The sequence below is a fragment of the Primulina huaijiensis genome, chromosome 2, assembly GCF_012295235.1.
Source record: "Primulina huaijiensis isolate GDHJ02 chromosome 2, ASM1229523v2, whole genome shotgun sequence".
In the NCBI taxonomy this organism is placed as follows: domain Eukaryota; kingdom Viridiplantae; phylum Streptophyta; class Magnoliopsida; order Lamiales; family Gesneriaceae; genus Primulina; species Primulina huaijiensis.
The window spans coordinates 31,786,126-31,805,136 of record NC_133307.1 but is presented as its reverse complement, the minus strand read 5'-3'; the positions used below and the strand labels follow the sequence as shown (position 1 = coordinate 31,805,136).

Sequence of the window (19,011 nt, the reverse complement as noted above, 5' to 3'; positions counted from 1 at the left end):
ACAATGTCATCATATTTAACATGTGTTCAAATATAATTCCGCACGTGACGTGAAGTATCTCATCCGAGATTGCGTTTGGAAAATCTGAAACATTCAGCATTTGCCATGCAAACGGCAAAACCAGCTCTCATTCGCCACACAACCACAGCCAGGTAGGGAGCAGTATATGTAAGTAACGGAGATCACATGCAGTTCAATTCTCTGGGTCCTTTTGCAGGTAATCTTGAGGTGTCCTTCCCAATCAGCTCAACACGAACATTCGATTTTTGAGGTAACATAACATCATGTGTTAGGACATTTTTCTTTAATTTTCTGGATAATGATAGGATTTCTGAAAACAATCAGTTTCTGGAATTTGACGATTCCCGATGACAGTGTCAATAAATCCCTTCAAAGGAACATATTAAAGAACCCGAGGAAAAAACAATTAATTCACTGGAAACAATTCTAAAGAACACATATATGACATATTTAGGAAGGAAAAAAATATTTCAATCTTTAATCAAAGTAAAGAAAGATCTTTCTTTCAAGGTTACGAGATAAAAGAAAAAATAATTTAACAATCCACAATTAGATCATAAATACTTAGTCTGTAAACAGTTGTATCTTGACAAGATAAGAAAGGATCTAGTTGAAGGGGGCGAGGAACTATTCGTCCGAACGATTGTTTGAACTATCATGACCCGTTTTCTTTACAAACTGCCCTCGAACACGAGGCCGCTGTTCTGCTAGTTTCTTTCTGTTCTGGTATCGTACCTGAGGCAAAATGAACGATAAGAGACCACAACTAAACAGTTACAACAAGAAATGAACTCTGGTTTTAATTAGCTCGTCGTGTCTCAATAATGATGTGATGGCAACAAAATTCTAATAGAATCATATTAAACAACCTTTTTCGTAAAGCATCTTTCCTTCCTCTTCTGACGGAACTTGTTCAAGGCGGCCTCCCTCTGTGTAAGCTTGTTTTCATCCATTCTATTTCCACCACCAGTATTATTATTAGCATCCCCACTTCCATTCCCAGCTTGGCCAACATCACTTTCTGCATTATTCTCAGGGGTATTAAGGGCAGTGTTGCTTACATTTTGTCCATCACTAACACGATTACTTCCCGAGGCACTTCCATTCAGACTATAGTTAATTGGTCCACCTAAAACACTAGATGATCCAAAGTCAGGATCGAGTGAAGCCAACTTCTTTGGCGCCGAATCATCAAGATTTGACGGTGGCTTTTCTTCTAAGTTGTGAAAATGATGGTTATGGTGGGGGAAATTTTTTCCACGATGAGGGTGCTGAATTTCGAGCTCCTTGCTCGAGCATCTTTGTAGAATTGGATAATCTCGCTGTTGGGAGAATCTAAGATCATTTTTCACAGGTTTAAAAGCAGATTGATGCAAGTGATTGATTGTGGAAGTTGCTTCAGACTTATCTTTCCTAATTGATGGCTGGGTAGTGAGTTTATTAGTGGTGGAACTCATATCAATATTGTCGCTAACTCCATTTGAGCCTTGATATGCGAGATTGTCGGTCAAAAAAATTTGGTTGGAAACTTCAACACTGTTGCCAAATATGGAACTACACCCTGTGATCCCATCAGCAGCCTTGAGAAAATTTGATGATGCATCATACCTGCCACAGTATAATGTAACAATTTTCTGATCACAATCAATTCTACCACTAAAATCGGCTACACCCAAACCGAATATACAAACTACAACGATTTAGAAAAATCATCGTTTATAGTTCTTTTTCTTTCAAACCTCGAGAAAGCAGATTGCTCAGAACGCCTCAAGATATAACGATCATCTTGAACCGATCTTCCAATGTCCTCACCTCCTCTAAGCCTTTTCAAGCTAAGCTCAAATTTTGGATCTTTCGAATCATCAGTTGCATTATTTCCTAGGTTCATAATGTTAGTTGCCTCTATAGTAGACTCAGATTCTCTAACATCAATAAAAGGCATAGAAATTTTTTCACCGTCACCTTCAAGCTTTTCAAAAAAGTATTCACTTATTGGAGTGGGTCGTCCCTCCTCGACCTGCTTCATGCTTGTATTGCAATTTACCTCCGACAAGGAATTGGGATTTGGGCCTGTGAGGGAAAGGGGAACTTTAACTGGATTTTCATATTGTGATTTCCAGTGTTTAGGAATGCTTGCCTTCAAATCCTCATCCTCTCCAACAGTATCTACGGGGACATAATTTGTCAGATCATGTAAAGAAAAAGAATTTAGAAGAAAACCACATAATACATATTACCAGGTTGTTTTTGCCCATGGTATCCCTTGGATAGACAAATATGCATCCTTTTAACGCCAGAGGTTTCAGCATTTGAACAAATAACTTGGGCACACGTACCATCTTGACACTCAGCTGCTTGATCCATTGGTGACATAACTTGTGAACTTTCAACTTCTACAGCTTGTTTTGTCCAAGAGCTCTGTATAATAAGGACCGAGTTATACTGGCATCACATGTAAAGAATCGATAACTTTCCACATGCAATGACATGGCTAAAACGGAGAAGCACCACCATTCCTTGAATTTGGAAAAGTGAACCACTCATTGATGAGAATACTATGTTATTCAAATTAAACCTCGGTGTGATGCTAATTGATTTATCACCAAGAATCACTAATCGAAAGAAAGCCAGGTTCAAATTGGCATCGCCTGGTGCCAAAATTTCATGTTCAAACATGCAGCATACGAGACAAAAAGATTGTGGACTACTTAATCTGATAAACTCTTTAGTATGATTATTGAACTCTGTGTGACAAACTGTTGCATAATAGTTACCACATTATGGGGTTTCTTTGTATGGCTTATTCGCACCTTTTATATTTTAGAAAAAGAGAGAGTAGCCTTGCAAAAATTATTTAAAATTTCAGATATCAAACTCACATTGGGTTGAAAAGAAATAAACCGAGTTATGTAAAATCTAGGAATATTAAGTCATACTAATACAAAAGATAACATTTTTGCAATCTGCAGGTTCTTCTGTAAAAGAATTAATAACATCAACGCAGACAAAACAAAGTCTTGCAATCTACCAAGAGGGACGGACAAAAAAGAGCACTTCCTTACTTGTGCTCCACTCCCATCATCACTTCCATCACCCACAGTTAAGCCATTGCTCTTTTCATTTTCCCAATCATTGCTTTCGTTGTTCTCTGATTTCTCACTACCTTTCGATCTTACATATTTTTGAGTTCGTGTTCCACTTTCACTCCCGCTTCCACTAGACTGAGGCAGCACAAATAATCGAGAAGGTTAAGTAAATGCGCGTGATAAAATTGGACGGAACTAGTTTAATAAGAACAACAATTTATAATTTATAAATTCGAAAAAGGGACAAACAAGCCATAAGATCCATCAAAGACCGCCTCCAAGAGGAATAGAGGACAATCTCAAATGTCCTGTTTTTCAGTTAGCACAGTTGTATTCGTACTTTTAATAAGTGTCTTCTGTTGCAGCAATAATTGTATAGGAAATATCAAGAAATAAAGCTAAAAAATCCAGTGAGTGACAACTTTATGAATTCAGAGGCAACTACAATCAACTCAGAAGTATAACCGTATGTAAGCATGGTACACATGCAATGTAATACCCTATGTATCGTCTTTATTTATGTGTTTATTGTTCACAAGTTAATGGTTCACAAATAGGGTTAAACAAGTAGAGATGACTCACACTGTGGCATCTCCTCCAGACATGCTGCCAAAGGTTCTTAAGCTCATTTTTCCGAATAGGTTTCACCAAGAAGTCAACTGCGCCTTTAGACAGACACATAACGACTAACCCCATTGAATCATTTGATGACATCACTGCAAGAAAATCTCATCAAGGGTCGAGTTAACAGCATCCATTACATGGCACAAAAAATATTATACTGATTAATGGGAATAGTTACTCACTAATGACAGGAATATTCTTGCGAGTTTTGTGGCCCATAATCTTGCATAATAGAGCTATTCCAGATAAATTAGGCATTACCACCTCTGTCAAAACGAGGTCAACATGGTTGTTGAGATCTTGTAAGATTTTCCACGCCTGCAGTCCATTAGCAGCATCTAATACTGCATATAGCGTTTCAATGACAAAATATCAATGAATAAAAGAATGATAAAATAAGCAGACTAAAGCCAAAGAATCACATTTATCAGCCTGAATCTAATCAACGCAAATATGGAGAAAATTCCCTAAATATATATGAAAAGAGATTCTTATCATTGCTTCAGAATCGAACCACATGAAATAAATTTTCCTTCGATTTGATTCTGAAGGATCGGAAGTATTTTTCTTTCTGATCCTTCTAAAAATGTAATGAACATCATGAATTATAAACGTACTGGAGGGGCCAGAAAAACATGTGTTGTCTTTAATTAAATCTGTGTATGTTACTCATCCGAGAGAAAAATTTTACAGTCAACACTTGACATGTAAAAGCAAATATTTCTAGTACTTCAAAACAAAAATATTTTGAAGATTCTGATATCTACATTGCAACTCTTAAACTCCCGTCATCCATTATTTACCTTGCATGCCATAAATACATGGAAGGAAAAAAACGAACTGCAAAATGCTATCCAAAGCAAGCCTCAGGTGATGTTCACACCCAAAAATATTCGCTCGATGTCATATTAATAATACCAATTATGAATATTCTTTTTCTTGAATTTCAACTCTCCCATTCATTATCCTTTCAGACAAAAATGAGTAGGAAGGAGAAGTAAACAGGCAAAAACTAAATTTTCTACATACAGTTGATTAAGAAATATCAGAAAACAAAATGTTAATTCCATATGAAGATGAAAGAGACATGTTAGACAGAAAAGAAGAAAAGAAAAAGAGCAGAATAAAGATGTTAGCTGAAATTGCTGTGTGGCCATGTCGGATTTAAAACTTTAATATTTCTCATCTCCAAACCGGTATGGAATACTTGTAAAAAATTTAACGTCATATTTTGTTCATTCAGAGAATTATTTTGCCATAAAGTATAGAGATACTTTGAAACTTGAAAGTAGTAAAAATCTTGAACTTCAATCCACAACATCACCACAACAGAGGTTAATCCAACTAATCATTGATAACGAGAACAGCACTAAGCATTTGAGAGAAGGCTTCTTCAGCATAATTCAATGCACCAACCTTCATAATTACAGTTCCTGAGTAGAGCAGAAACAATATGGCGTGTGGAATGATCATTCTCCACAAGCAACACCCGAATAGATCTCACGTGAAGAAACCTCTCCCAACAAACCACTGTCCCTTGAGATGGTTGGTGTCGCATTTGCACCTCCCCAGGAAGATCTAACTCAGTCGCACCTCCAGCGTCCTCATCTTTAACACCACTATCCTCATCCGGTAACTCCTTTTCTTTATTAGCTTCAATATTCATTGATACACACCACCAACTAGATCCCAAATCACTTATATGAAAATCTCTGATAAAGCATTCCCTTCATAAATAAAAACACAAATCAGTAACAGACCCACATGAGGCGAGCAATGGTAACCGAGCATCTGAAAGAAAAATTCAAACTTTATGCGTAAATTGTTAAAAATATATACAGACCAACATAATTAAGAATTTGAAATCGATCATTCTGATCCAATACCTTTTTAGTTCATTATAAAGATTTCAAATTCCATTAAAGCATTTCTTTTCAAATCTTATAAGTGAAAAATCCCTAGGTAAATCCAAACCTTTCGTAAATCCAAATTCATCCGTCAAAAAACAGTCAAAATGAGTCTCAAATAAATTCTTGCCAGGTAAAGAAAGAATGAGGAAGCAAAATCAGATAAGCAGCTTCTTAATTGAACCCCAAAATTCCGAATTGAACCTTCTCCCGTCTGTTCACAAAGATTCCTCAATGCCCTGAAGATTGCTCATACCCTGCACACAACAGAACAGAGCATCATCGGACAAACCCTAACATTTTACAAACACCAACACTAGACATTTAAACAAACAATTCAAAAACCAAACGGATAAATGGTTTTTCAAAACTACGAAGCAAGACCTTCTTAGCTCACCCTTACGACACAAATCGAACATCAACGATTGCAATTTCGCCTTCAAATTTTTTAAAAAATGAAGATAATGAATTTAAAAAAAAAAACAGAGCACGAATGTAAAAGAAGTAACAACAACAACGACAGAGAACCTAGATCACATCCAAACATAGCCAAATCAGGGTTCAAATAAATATTTTAAGATAAGGCATACTTTTTTGAGTTGGGGAGTGGGTCTCGACTGGTTTTGGTAAATACGGGGCCTTCAGCTTGAAGCAATTTGTTGAATCCCGATGCAGAACGTGGACGATGGGCCGTTTCCGTGAACGACACGTAGGATAGAGAAATGCCACGTGTGATTGATTCGGGTGATGTGGCCATATGGCGTGGACCAAATCTAAAGACGAGAGCCCAAGGTCATTGAACCGAATCAATTTGGATTTGAAGCCGGCCAATCGGTGTACACGTGGCTGCTCTAAAAAAGTCTGAAATCTACGGCGAAAAGACGCCGTTATGACGGAAGTCAGGTTGTGGGCACAAACTGTTGACGGCGTCGTATTTATTTTTTTAATTTTTATTTTAATTTTATATTTTCTATTTTTTTAACAAAATTACTTAAAAATAAATCGACTATAACAATATTTATGATGAATATACATTCTTAAAAATTGATATTTATACTCAATTTCTTATTATTTGCACATCATTTGTGAATAAATTTGAACTAGAATGTAAATATTAATTCTCTATTTTCTTTTGAAGACAAATGTAATTATGTAGGATAAAATATTAATAGCATTGATAGACATATCGTCTTTTATCTTCGGTCCAATCAGTTTGGTTTTTATTTTAATTCAAAAAGTACAAATTTTTGCAATATTCATAATTCTATAATATTAATAAATTGATACACTTGATAAATGACTGAGTAATAAGTTATCATGTTTCATCATATGGTTAATACATTTTTTAAAAACACTCTAAAATCTCATAGACCCTTGATAAATGTTGGTCAATATGGAGAAAACTCCAGTCCAAATTAATGAAAATCATCATACCTGAAAATCAATTATGATAATAGTTTATGCTTGATATTTTGAAAAATAAATGTAGTAATGGTGAATATTTATAATTACGATGTAAAAATGAGTTAGATTTTTTAAAAAAAATTGCATCGCATTATGAAAGAGGATAAATCGGCAAATTTTATTTTAAATATTAAAAAGAGCATTAATTCTTTTCTTTTGTAAATATATATTAATCAACATATATATATATATACACACACAAAAATATAAGGAAACAAAAAAGAATAACATTTTTTCTTTAATTAAAATTATATAAAAACATAAAACCTTAAAAAATATGTTCAATATGTCAGGTGCTAATTTGAGTACCCGACACCAACTCGAAAAAAAAAATCCGATTGAGGTACAAACTCAAACCCGCCATTTTGAAGAAAAAACTCGATTATGTAATTCCGATATCCAAACCCCAATGCTCACCCCTAATTGCACATGTGGGAAATCTTGATAGAAATGAAAAGAAAAAAAAAGTTTATTTTAGTATGGATAATATTGTCGTTATGGTCCGACCGACAAATTTAATCATACTTAGTAAAATTATATCAAACATTCAATATTTATCATACCATATTAGTTATCTTTAATTTATTTTTATATTATATATCCTACACATCATATTTTATGTACATTTCAATAAATTTATTGTTTACCAACTATAACTATCATTTTCATATTTATTTTTTAATACGAATGGGAATTACTAGTTATCCACAATTTTTCAATCTGACAGAATATAAAAAGATATTTAATTTGCCCTTGACTGAATGTTTTCTTTGCCACTTATCAAATAATTTTAGGAATATAAAAAACAATATTCTAAAAAGTGTTAGACGACCACAGAACACCTATGCAGTTTTTTCCTAATCTAGTGGGTTTCATGTGAGACCGTCTCACGGATCTTAATCTGTGAGACGAATCAACCCTACCCATATTCACAATAAAAAGTAATACTCTTAACATAAAAAGTAATACTTTTTCATGGATGACCCAAATAAGAGATCTGTCTCACAAATATGACCCGTGAGACCGTCTCATACAAGTTTTTGCCATCTTCGTATTGCTCCAACACTTCATCCGATTCACTAATATATTTGAAATATTATGATAATATGAATTAGATTCGGTTTCATGGACTATTAATTTTCTTATTTTTTGTAAAAAAATATGTTTTTTTAAATATCCGCCCAAGCGGCCAGATTTATGCAGCGACATCTTTTAAAACACAATATGATGAAAATTTTAGATAATCATATTCGGCACCTGTCAGCAAATTCTTATTACAAAAAGTCAATTTCAGGCTGCAACACTGCACCCATTCACTACTTTAATATTACAACAAAATTCTGCAACCCAAAAATAAGAAGCACAAAAGACAACAGCCAATATAATTAACGGCCAAGAATTCAATTGTTTTGTTATTTTCCCGAATATTGAGAACGGGTGAAAGGGAATTCGAAAAAATATTATGTTTTCTGCAAAAAAAGATTAAGAAAGATGTGAAAACGTGCATGACGACTGATCATGCTGTGGCATACTGTTTAACCTCGTTATCGTCAAGGTTTAGTGCTTCCAGCAACTTTGGCCATGACTCTGGGATGCCTCCTGGTAAATTGAATTCCAGAAGCTTTCCTTGGTCCTGATAGAAACCCTCGACCGGCTGACTCTGCATCGTTTAAAAGACAGAGAACTAAATGAGCTTAATCTGTCATCTTGTTTGTTACCAAAATCTACAAAGATACTCTGTTATTCAAGAAATGATAAAAATCATCTTCCCCAAAGTTCCATCTCCTTACGAGGCAAAAAGAGGGAGGGGGAGCCCCGAAGAAGCAGTACCTTTTCATTGTACACACGAAGCCTTTCTTTTACGATAGCTTCAGTATCATCGGAACGAGTTATCAGCTTTGAAGCACACTGAGGAGGAGGAGGAAGTGGGGACATATTCATGTCAGGATTACCATTTTCACCCTTGACATTTATGGTAGCAACATTAAAATTCTTCCCACATTGGCCGCAAATCCTTCTTCCAAGGCATTTTTCTATGAGTACACTCTCTGGGAGCTTCAAATTCACCACCAGGTCGATGTCTGTCACTTCATCCAATATTTCCTGCATGAGGCGGAAAAAAGCAACTATTCAGATATTCATTTTAGACATCTTCCAGATAAATGAGTAAGTTCTTCCCCAACACAATGAGCATGTCTAGTAAGAATGAAGAGATAATGCGCAAGGAGGAAGATGAACACTAGAAGACAGTAAAATCCCCCGTCCTCTGGATTTCCTGTTTTGTCATTCACCGAAAAGATGAACCACCTCTCTCATTCAAGTTTTTCTTATTTGGTAGTTGGTGCGGAGGTTTAGAGAAAGATCCTATTTCCACATAAAAATCAATTCCATCCGATTGCTCGAACCCTTCCCTTCTGAGGAAAGAATTGGGCATTTAGACCTCTAACTGACAGCCCAGAAGATCTTATAAAGTAACATCAATTCCTTACTATAAGCTGAAACTAGAATTGCCCAGTATGCAGAATGTTCCAAGCTAGAATCTCCAATATTCAAATTCAAAACAAACAGTATGATGTCTCACTCCTGGCTTGCTATAACGTGGAAAGAAATATTTAGTTACAAAAACATAAAAATTAAAAATAATAATAAATTCCAAATAGATAAAATACCAGATGGAAATTAAAGGTTTTCACAACTAGAATTAGAACATAAATTACCAGTAGTGCCTTCCATTACAAAGTGTACCTTTATATCGTTGGCTCCAACAATCAATTATCTGAGTTCAGAACACTTTCGTCACTAGTACAGGAAACTATTAACAAATCATCTAATATAAACCATTTACACCAGCATAATAGTATCCAGAGTAATTACAAAGTAATGGCCCTATGACAACCACGTCAGGACCTGCAACCACTCCCCCATTTTTCAGGCCCTTCCAAATCATAAACTTCATATTATAAAGCAGGACACTAAGACGGGTGCAAGAAAGCAAGTTGATCACAATTAGAAGATGTTTATCAGGACCCTATTAGAGCTGAAATCTAATTAAGCTCGGTAGCAACTATAAAAATTAACCACTTACTGCTTGTCGGACTGTGCGAGGAAAACCATCAAGTATGAACCACGATTCTCCTTTGGCTTCTCCCATCTCAAGCCTCTTTGACAATAAGTTTATAATGATCTCATCAGGCACCAATTTACCCTGGTTTACGATCTCTGCAAGCTGTGAATGAGAACAGAGAAAAACATTCAATCAAAAGTAAAACAGCACAAATGTGAGAAAAACAAGATTGTTATCTGTTGCTTAAAACTTCAGATGCTATGATGCATATAAAAAACCCTCCACACGCCCCAATCAGCAAAAACATTCATAAAATTTCAATCTGTTCGCTAATTTGCATGTTGTTATGTCATTTCGAGTCATAAAAGAATTCAAAACTCATGAACATCGACACTCATTAGTCGTTATGAGCTATACGCTTCCTAAATCTGAACCTCTTGTACAGTCACTCAAGTTCTTAACTTTTCTAAGAATAATATATTTATTCTTGCTAAAGTGGATGGAACTTGAGAGTGCCTCAGAACTTCCTGTTCATGGCTTTTCAGAGCTTCCCACCGTCTTGGAAAGTAACGCAATTAACCCAGCTAATCTTTACATCAATAGATCAAATTACATAGGCAACTATATAAAAGTTAATGGAGATTTATGAATTTTTTTTTATAACGGTAGGAGACTTCAAACGTCACATCTTCAACTCAAGATTTCTTCAGGATCACAATATCAGATCAAAATTCCCAATACTATATTCCAAAAAAATAGAAATCATAAAAGCATATCCGCGCGCTTTAACCAAGCGATTTATAAATATAAATACAGATATAAATACGGGTATGAAATTGTCAGAAGAAAAAAGGTGTACTTCATTGGATAGCGGACCAGAAGATGAGAGCTCTTCCCGAACCAGATCGCCGGTGGCGATATGCGGCACCCCGAGAAGATCGGAAAGTCGACTAGCATAGGTGCCTTTTCCTACACCAGGGCATCCCAAAAATACCCATTGGACATTCCTGCCGGCGGGGATTGGGCGGGAAGGGTTTGATTGGTGTGACGTGGGTGACGGTGCGGCGGCCACCATGGATAGAGACCTCCGGATGAGAGAAAAGGATGGGGCGGAGGAGGATGATCTGAAAAGGCGGGAGACAGCCGCCATAGGTGATGGTGGTGAAAAAGGATTTTACGGCGGTGGCCTGGATTGCCGTGAGAAATGGGTGGGGATTCGGAGATCAAAGGGACAACTATGATTTCCTAGGCTTTACGTTAATCAACGGCTAATTCGGTGGATCTTCTACGAGATTCCAAATTGATGCGTAAATAATTTATATCATATTATATATTTAAATTTAATAGCAATATAAATTTACTAATTAATTATGTGTAAGAACTAACAAAGCATGCGCATCCTTTTAATTTGTTAATCAATTCTATTATTTGGGATACTAAATAGAATAGTCAATTATAATTCGGTTCGGTGGGTTTGATTTTTGGTAATTAAAAAATTGTTGATGGTATTGTTGTTATCGTCAATTTATTATTATTACTATATAATCATTAAAAAAAATTATTATTATTTTAGTATTTTTTATCTATTTATTTATTTATTATTATTAAAACCCGTTTCGTGTGTGATTAAAAACGAGGGCATACGATAAAAGCCGTAGGAAACGACCACTTCCATTTCTCCCATCGCCACAATGACGGATAAGAAGAAGCGCCGCCGAGAAACCACCGACTCCGACTCTGAAGATGATCCGGTTCAATTCAAATCCAAGCTTAAACCCGACTCCACCATCCTCCAAACACTTAAAACTCTCAAATCAGCTGCGTCCACCTCCGCGGCCGCAACGAAACCCCTTGGACTCTCCGATCTCAACCTCTCTACCACCTGCCGTGAAGTCTCGGACCTTCCCCTTTCATCCGTTCGTTCGACAATTGAATCCCTCGTCCTCTCACTAGCACACTCCATTCTCTCCGGCAACGGATTCTCCTTCTCGGTTCCATCTCGCTCCGCCGCCAACCAGCTGTACGTTCCCGAGCTCGATCGTATCGTGCTCAAAGACAAATCTTCCGCTCGGCCATTCGCCGCCGTCTCCAGCGTAAGGAAAGCCACCATCACCACCCGTATACTCCAGCTCGTCCATCAGCTGTGTCTGAAGAACATCCATGTCACTAAGCGTGATCTCTTCTACACCGACGTCAAGCTCTTCCAGGATCAGACCCAATCCGACGCCATACTCGATGATGTCTCCTGCATTCTTGGATGCACTAGGTCAAGCCTCAATGTGGTTGCTGCGGAAAAAGGGGTGGTTGTAGGGAGGCTGATATTTAGTGATAATGGAGACATGATTGATTGCACCAAAATGGGAATCGGAGGAAAGGCGATACCTCCCAATATAGATAGAGTCGGGGATATGCAGAGTGATGCATTGTTTGTCCTCCTAGTGGAGAAAGATGCTGCGTACATGAGGTTGGCCGAGGATAGGTTTTACAATAGGTTTCCTTGTATAATTGTTACCGCTAAAGGCCAGCCAGATGTGGCAACAAGATTGTTCTTGAGGAAAATGAAGGTGGAATTGAAGTTGCCTGTGTTGGCACTGGTGGATAGCGATCCCTACGGACTAAAGATCCTGTCCGTCTACATGTGTGGGTCCAAGAACATGTCGTATGACAGTGCAAACTTGACGACCCCGGACATAAAATGGCTGGGGATACGCCCGAGTGATCTTGATAAATACAAAATTCCGGAACAATGTAGGTTGCCTATGACAGAGCAGGATATAAAAACTGGGAAAGATTTATTGGAGGAGGATTTCGTGAAGAAGAATCCTGGGTGGGTGGAAGAGTTGAATTTGATGGTGAAGTCGAAGCAGAAGGCGGAGATTCAGGCACTGAGCACTTTTGGGTTTCAGTATCTCTCCGAGGTTTACTTGCCACTAAAGTTGCAACAGAAGGATTGGCTCTAAATTAATGCTGGCAAAATTCATCCCCTTTTAATGCTCAATTACTGAGAATATGAAGATATGTGGTTGTATTAGTATTAAGAAGTGGATATACATCAAGAAAGGCCATGGGTTGATTTCAGTGAACTGCTGTGTAATTCAATGCATCTTTACAGGTCCAAGATTGGTCGTTGTGTATTTTCTATCCTCTATGACGGTCGATTTGCCTGTTAATTTTGGTTTTCATGTGTTTTTTTCCAACTGCATTAGAGTGAGGATCCAGATTGGTCATACAAATTGTTGGAGGCAAATAGGTTGTGAAGCATTTCAATGCTACAAGGAAAAAAATGCAGCGAGGATGTGGCATTATTTGCAGGAGATTTTGGTCAAGGATAAAACCTGAGAGCTGAGTATGAGATGCACCATTGTCATTGCATCACCAATGCAAACCTGGCATTATTTTTTAATTTACGATTAGTTTTGATACTGAAACACTTGGATTGGAAAAAAAAAATCGATTGTTTGGATTCACAATTTATGGTTTTAACTGACATCAACTGTGTGTCATTAAAAACGCATTTTTATGGTAGAAACCCAGACACCATCATTATTGATTTTCGGCTGATGATATATGGACGTGCTTTTTCCCTGAGAAAAAACAAGGAGTACTGTGGGTTAACCTTCCATCCAAATGTTCTTTTGGTTTAGGAATTCTTGATTTTTGCAGGATTGTTTTTCTTTTGGTATCGAAACTTGATGATTTGTTCATAATGGGTTTTTATGCTATACCAAAAATTTTCTCCCCGTCATTTTAACGATTGGATAAAATGGGGTCATCATATTTCATGGGAGACCCATGCCATTCATCAAAGACCAAAAACTCTGATTTAGCCACGTTATCTGGGATGAAATTTACCGGCGTTCATATTATGATTTGGAATTTTGGTGGTGAGCTCGTCGAAAATTTTTGTCTTCATAGACTAGTTTTATTATATTTTGAGAGCGAGACACACATTAATTGTGGACCCTGGTCTTTGCCCCCCATTAAAAAAAATGTCTCCATCTGGATACCAAAAAAGGGCTAAACGAATATTTTCTTGGCCTGCCACTAGAGAGGATGTGTTGGAACAAAAGGTCTTTGAGTTACATCACTACGTGTGGAATGCTCCAAATCACAAGGATGACTTGTCAGAATTGGTGAAATTCATTTCGGTTGTGTGGCCAATATCAATGAATTTCAAAGGTATTTCAAAATCATTTCTTACATATTTATATAGTATTTCACGTTCACATGAATGAATTTCAAGTTCACTTGATAATTATGTCGTTTGAAATCCATTTTAATTTATATTACAAATGTGTAAATAAATAATATCTGAATTTAAGATTAGAACTATTTTTCATTTTAAACAATAAAACTAATTGAAATCCATGGATTTCAACTCCTCAATATTATAGCGGAAGTTGGTGAAAAATCCCCAATCAAAATATTTCTTTGGATTCACTCCCTACTCACAAAATTATGGTACTATGTCATACAAAATGTGGTACACTTCATGTGAAAATGTGGTACTAAAAAAGTACCCAGGGACTGAACATAAAAAAAATCGATGGCTGAGGACTGAAGGCCAATTTCCCGAATATTATATCCTTTAGTTTTTTGGAATGATTTTGTCCCCTGAACTCTGTCAAATGTGAACGACAAACTATGTCCTATTAATACAGTATTTATTTTCCAAAACCATCTAGTTTAGCGCTTTTACTTTATTTTCGTAAAGTTACAAGATCGAATTAGTTACTGCATAGAAAAGCCCATATGCTACTTTACTACTAATTATATAGAAGTTTTGCTAGAAACCCGTATGGCGTGTGAAGTTATAATTGACGTTTTTAAAAAGATATATGTTTTATTGTAGTTGTTTGTTGATTACAACAGATAACTATGATTTTAATCATTGTTTAATTGATTACAAAAGGTAATTAGGATTTTAGTCATTGTTTAATCTTATTCATAGAATTGAATGATTCTTATTTCTTAAGGATAACAAGTGGAAATCGAGTCTAGTCATTGTAACTCTTTTTTTTTTCTTTTTTGAAAAAAGACTAGGGTCTCCCGACACACTAGACTAAAAAAATTAAATTGACTCCCTAGTCATGTATGGTCAATAGGCCATTAAAAAAGGACCCCACAAGATTGGTGTGGGGCGGATAATTGCGATTCCATGTTTTTTCGATAATGAAACAAACAATAATCTTCCAAATATATCAAGTTGTGATCATGTTTTATGCTTACAAGCTGAAATCATGTGAAAAAGAAGATAAAATTTATTGCTCATCAACAAATGATTAATAGTCATGATTCCAAACTATATTCTCTAATACATTTGCAAGAATGCATTGATCAACCTCTAAAAAGTTCCGTACACTGCAAGGCGGAGCTGGTGGTGTGAAATCACATTCTTGAGAAAAACAAACATTTGTTAATCCTGAACTTAGTCGAAGTCTAAAGATACAAAAGATGGAGAAGCAAAGGTTACTGATCCATGCGAGATTTTAGGCACGACGCGTGCCTTAACTTTGAAGTTGTTTCTCGCAAGGTCTTCACAATGTGTTGGATCATCTTGATTTGAATTTGTCCTCGTCTAGGAGGGAGTGATATCTTCTTCTTCGGAGCTTCGCCACATTCTTTGTTCTTGACCATTCTTTGAATTTGTTGTTTTGACAGTAGCTACAGAGAAATCAAACGTATCACTAAAACCATTAATATATCCCGCAAATCAAATGTATTGCACAAGATGAATTGCATAAATCATATGATGTACCTGGTTATATGTATGATCAAGAAGATCTGCGTGCATGTACTATATGGTTACAAGGTGGTATATATATGACTCTCAAAAACCCAATTGTATATTCTAACTTGTAAGGTGGAAATTGAATTTATAAGGAGCAAATGTGGGCTGGGAACATCATGCTCGCATAAAGATGAACAAATGGGAGACATGAAATAATGATGTTTCGGAGTGCATAGATATAAAAAGACTTACATCAAGTCAAATAATCTGCTTTACAAGATTGACATCACAAGATTTCTTTGTTCAACTCTCCCATGATAAGTTGGACGGTGCACTGTTTTAACTCAAACTTGTTTTACAAAAACTAATAGGGAAGATAATATAACTCAAAATTTTATCCTCGTGCACTATCCAACTATCTCAGATATTTGAATTAATATATTTAATTACACGTTTCTTGATTTGAGTAACTGGATAATTGAAGGATTATGTAATTATACAATAATTAAGAAATTAAAAGATAGAGATGAATTATATGAAATGATAAAATATATTGTGTTACGAATTATTTTAATATGGTTGATTTATTTTGTGAATGTCTTGTGATCACCAATATACGCCTCCATTATTTTCCATTTCATTTTTTGAAACTAAATTCTAATTCTAGAATTTTGGCCCCTTTAACTTAATTTGATTATTTTTAGATTTATTCATGTAAATTATCAAATTATGATCAATATCATATATCTTTGCATATTTTGCTATTTTAGTCCGATTTGTGCCGGATTTAATCATTTGGCCAGAAATCGTTGACTATGCACGAAGATTAATGAGATGGGCGATAAAATTGGATATTAAACCTTCTACTCAAGTGATAGATTGAAAATATCATCATTTTGGTGATAATAAACCGTTTCAAGTTTCATGGTTCAAGTGTCATTTTCATGTTTTTATATGTTTTTAGCTGGATACCACGAATTTAAGTCGGACACTCTAATCTTCAAAATATTGCTGGACTCAATGGCTGCATGCATATCAAACAGTTTCTAAGACTCTAATCGAAGTGCACTATCAGAAGATCAATCGATCAATCAATGCACATTATCTGACATCTCAATTTGTCCAAGAATTCTTTTTAATAAGACAAAAATATGCATATATCAATTTTTCAGACGTAATGCATTAATTGCGTTTGTCACAATTACGGTACAACCTGCTAAACTAGAGAAAGAAAGTTATATGTTTTTGATTGAATTTGCACTTTCTGATTCAAATCTTTTAACCTTTTCTTTCTACTCCCACATTTTTCCTTCCTCCTTGTAACCAGAAACCCAAAAGCACTTGTAGTTCACCTCGATTTATTCGGTCAAATGAATCTTCTATGTGAATTTCATTTTTGGGGAAAAGAGCTTCCATCTCATCTCCTAGTTTATGATATATAACAAATTGGGCTTTTGCTTTTGTTTCAGTTTCATTGCTACGAAAGTACTTGAGAATCGCTGCATAGACAAATTACCCATATTTATTGTTCAGGTCATTAATATCTTTCACCTTATCATCATTTTCAGACCAAATTATTAAATCCTACACAAATCATACTAAAATAGCAACATATGCTCAAATAAATGGTGTTGAACTTAAATTAACAAATTACATGGTTAAACCCTAAAATTGTGAGATTTAACAGACCAAAATGACTATTTCCTTTCAGACTATTATAAATTTAACTTTCTAAACTAAAACCAGTTATTACTATTTTTTCCTTAAAAAATGTGAACAGTCTTCTTGTTTTTTTTCTTGGTTCATGCAAACATCGAATTACTTGTCTACACTTCAACCATTACAAAGCCAACATTTCCTTTTGAGTGATTTAACATTTATGGTTAGAATATTTAATGATGTTTGGTCAAAAAGGGAAAAATATATATTTTTTATCTTGTACTTACATTTTCATTTATATCATGTTATCTATCTGCTCGCAATTTTAATATTATAACATACATTTTTTCAATTTTAATTTATTTCACCAAAGTATCGATAAAACGTCAAAAGATAAATTTATATATTTTTTGTCATTTAACTTGCATATTTTTCAATTTTACGCTATAATACTGACCTGACGCATCAGCAATATCCAGTTTCATGTCAGTATCTTTCGATGCAACATGAGTATTTTTCATTATCACGTCAACATTTTGTTGAAAAAAGAATAAAATTGGAAAAAAAAAGTAAGTCAATGGCCAAAACAATGACAAACCAAAAAAAATTAAATTATTGGACAAAAATATAATTTTCTCCTCACAAAACGAATAATTTAACGACATTTTTTAAAATAAAAAAATATATTAATAAAAACTTTGTTTCAAAATAAATAAATACACGAATTTTTTTTTATCCCCAAGTCTGCTGCCCTACAATCTACCATTACCACTGCTCTTGCTTCCACCGCAAACGGCAGTTGTAAGTGGTAACTCACCGCATCAAATTCATACAAGATATTTAAAATGAAATAGAATAACTAAAGAGGCCGAACTTGTAGTTCTAATTTCAAAAAATATATAATAAAACGCAGTCTTTAAATTCGATTTTTCACATGAAGAACAGTTATATTGATTGAAGATAGGTTGGCCTTTTGTCCACCACAGTGACAGAATTTGGAGGATTAAATGTGTGGATGTGGTTGAGGCACGTGTCAGTCCACCGAGCCCGCCCACTTGTAACAACACATCGGGACCAGGTTGCCAAATAACAAGTGGATTATATTGATTTCGAGGAGAATAATTAAGTGATGAAAAAGTCGTGTGCGTTATTGACTAATTTATTCCATAAAATGTATTTGTTTGGAAAGATGTCTACTTATTTTAGTTGAGTCCTTCACTAACTTAAGTATTTGTACTTTTTCGACATCCATTCACGTGTTTATTTTTTTGTTCGCAGATCTGCTCGACTGCTTAAGGGAGGAAAGAAGTTTCTGGTCCATAATACATGTCGCTCTTATTTCTTTCACTATATTGATAACAGATCCGGTGGAACGTCCGATCCGGCTCACCCATTTCACCCGGATCAAATCAATATTGATGGTACATTTTAACATTATTGATTTATATTATATGT

At 35.3% G+C, this 19,011-nt stretch overlaps 3 protein-coding genes across 9 annotated transcripts; 1 reads left to right on the top strand and 2 right to left on the bottom strand.

The window, feature by feature from the left end:
- Positions 1–542: 542 nt before the first annotated feature.
- LOC140971729 (two-component response regulator-like APRR7) lies at positions 543–6,245 on the bottom strand. Of its 6 annotated transcripts, none has more exons than XM_073434161.1 (10): positions 6,036–6,205; positions 5,148–5,895; positions 3,914–4,075; positions 3,690–3,823; positions 3,084–3,242; positions 2,259–2,439; positions 1,984–2,187; positions 1,761–1,899; positions 891–1,629; positions 543–756 (listed from the first exon to the last, which is right to left on the bottom strand). In XM_073434161.1, exons 2-10 carry the CDS (start codon positions 5,395–5,397, stop codon positions 649–651), a joined length of 2,076 nt encoding a protein of 691 aa, XP_073290262.1. In that variant the 5' UTR covers positions 5,398–5,895; positions 6,036–6,205; the 3' UTR covers positions 543–648. The 6 variants fall into 6 exon arrangements, with proteins under 6 accessions (XP_073290262.1, XP_073290260.1, XP_073290261.1 ...); XM_073434159.1 differs by having other exon boundaries at positions 1,761–2,187; positions 5,148–5,443; positions 5,843–5,895; positions 6,036–6,204; XM_073434160.1 differs by having other exon boundaries at positions 1,761–2,187; positions 5,148–5,443; positions 5,843–5,895; positions 6,176–6,193.
- Positions 6,246–8,467: 2,222 nt separating this feature from the next.
- Positions 8,468–11,447, bottom strand: LOC140971728 (adenylate kinase-like). Its single transcript, XM_073434155.1, has 4 exons — positions 11,026–11,447; positions 10,188–10,328; positions 8,933–9,205; positions 8,468–8,762 (listed from the first exon to the last, which is right to left on the bottom strand). Exons 1-4 carry the CDS (start codon positions 11,314–11,316, stop codon positions 8,619–8,621), a joined length of 849 nt encoding a protein of 282 aa, XP_073290256.1. The 5' UTR covers positions 11,317–11,447; the 3' UTR covers positions 8,468–8,618.
- Positions 11,448–11,802: 355 nt separating this feature from the next.
- Positions 11,803–13,757, top strand: LOC140971727 (DNA topoisomerase 6 subunit A-like). Of its 2 annotated transcripts, XR_012174363.1 has the most exons (2): positions 11,803–13,278; positions 13,373–13,757. XR_012174363.1 is itself a non-coding variant. In XM_073434154.1 (1 exon), exon 1 carries the CDS (start codon positions 11,858–11,860, stop codon positions 13,124–13,126), a length of 1,269 nt encoding a protein of 422 aa, XP_073290255.1. In that variant the 5' UTR covers positions 11,803–11,857; the 3' UTR covers positions 13,127–13,289. The 2 variants fall into 2 exon arrangements, 1 of the variants encoding a protein (XP_073290255.1); XM_073434154.1 differs by lacking the exon at positions 13,373–13,757 and having other exon boundaries at positions 11,803–13,289.
- The last annotated feature ends 5,254 nt before the right edge of the window (positions 13,758–19,011 follow it).

Excerpts from the sequence above, each read along its gene's own strand:
- LOC140971727 (XM_073434154.1), top strand. The coding sequence starts at position 11,858 with ATGACGGATAAGAAGAAGCGCCGCCGAGAAACCACCGACTCCGACTCT.
- LOC140971729 (XM_073434158.1), bottom strand. The coding sequence starts at position 5,397 with ATGAATATTGAAGCTAATAAAGAAAAGGAGTTACCGGATGAGGATAGT. Across the intron at positions 4,076-5,147 it reads CAGGAACTGTAATTATGAAG|TATTAGATGCTGCTAATGGA; the intron begins GTTGGTGCATTG and ends CGCTATATGCAG. Across the intron at positions 757-890 it reads AAAGATGCTTTACGAAAAAG|GTACGATACCAGAACAGAAA; the intron begins GTTGTTTAATAT and ends ATTTTGCCTCAG.
- LOC140971728 (XM_073434155.1), bottom strand. The coding sequence starts at position 11,316 with ATGGCGGCTGTCTCCCGCCTTTTCAGATCATCCTCCTCCGCCCCATCC. Across the intron at positions 10,329-11,025 it reads CTGGTCCGCTATCCAATGAA|CTTGCAGAGATCGTAAACCA; the intron begins GTACACCTTTTT and ends TCTCATTCACAG. Across the intron at positions 8,763-8,932 it reads TTCGTGTGTACAATGAAAAG|AGTCAGCCGGTCGAGGGTTT; the intron begins GTACTGCTTCTT and ends TAAACGATGCAG.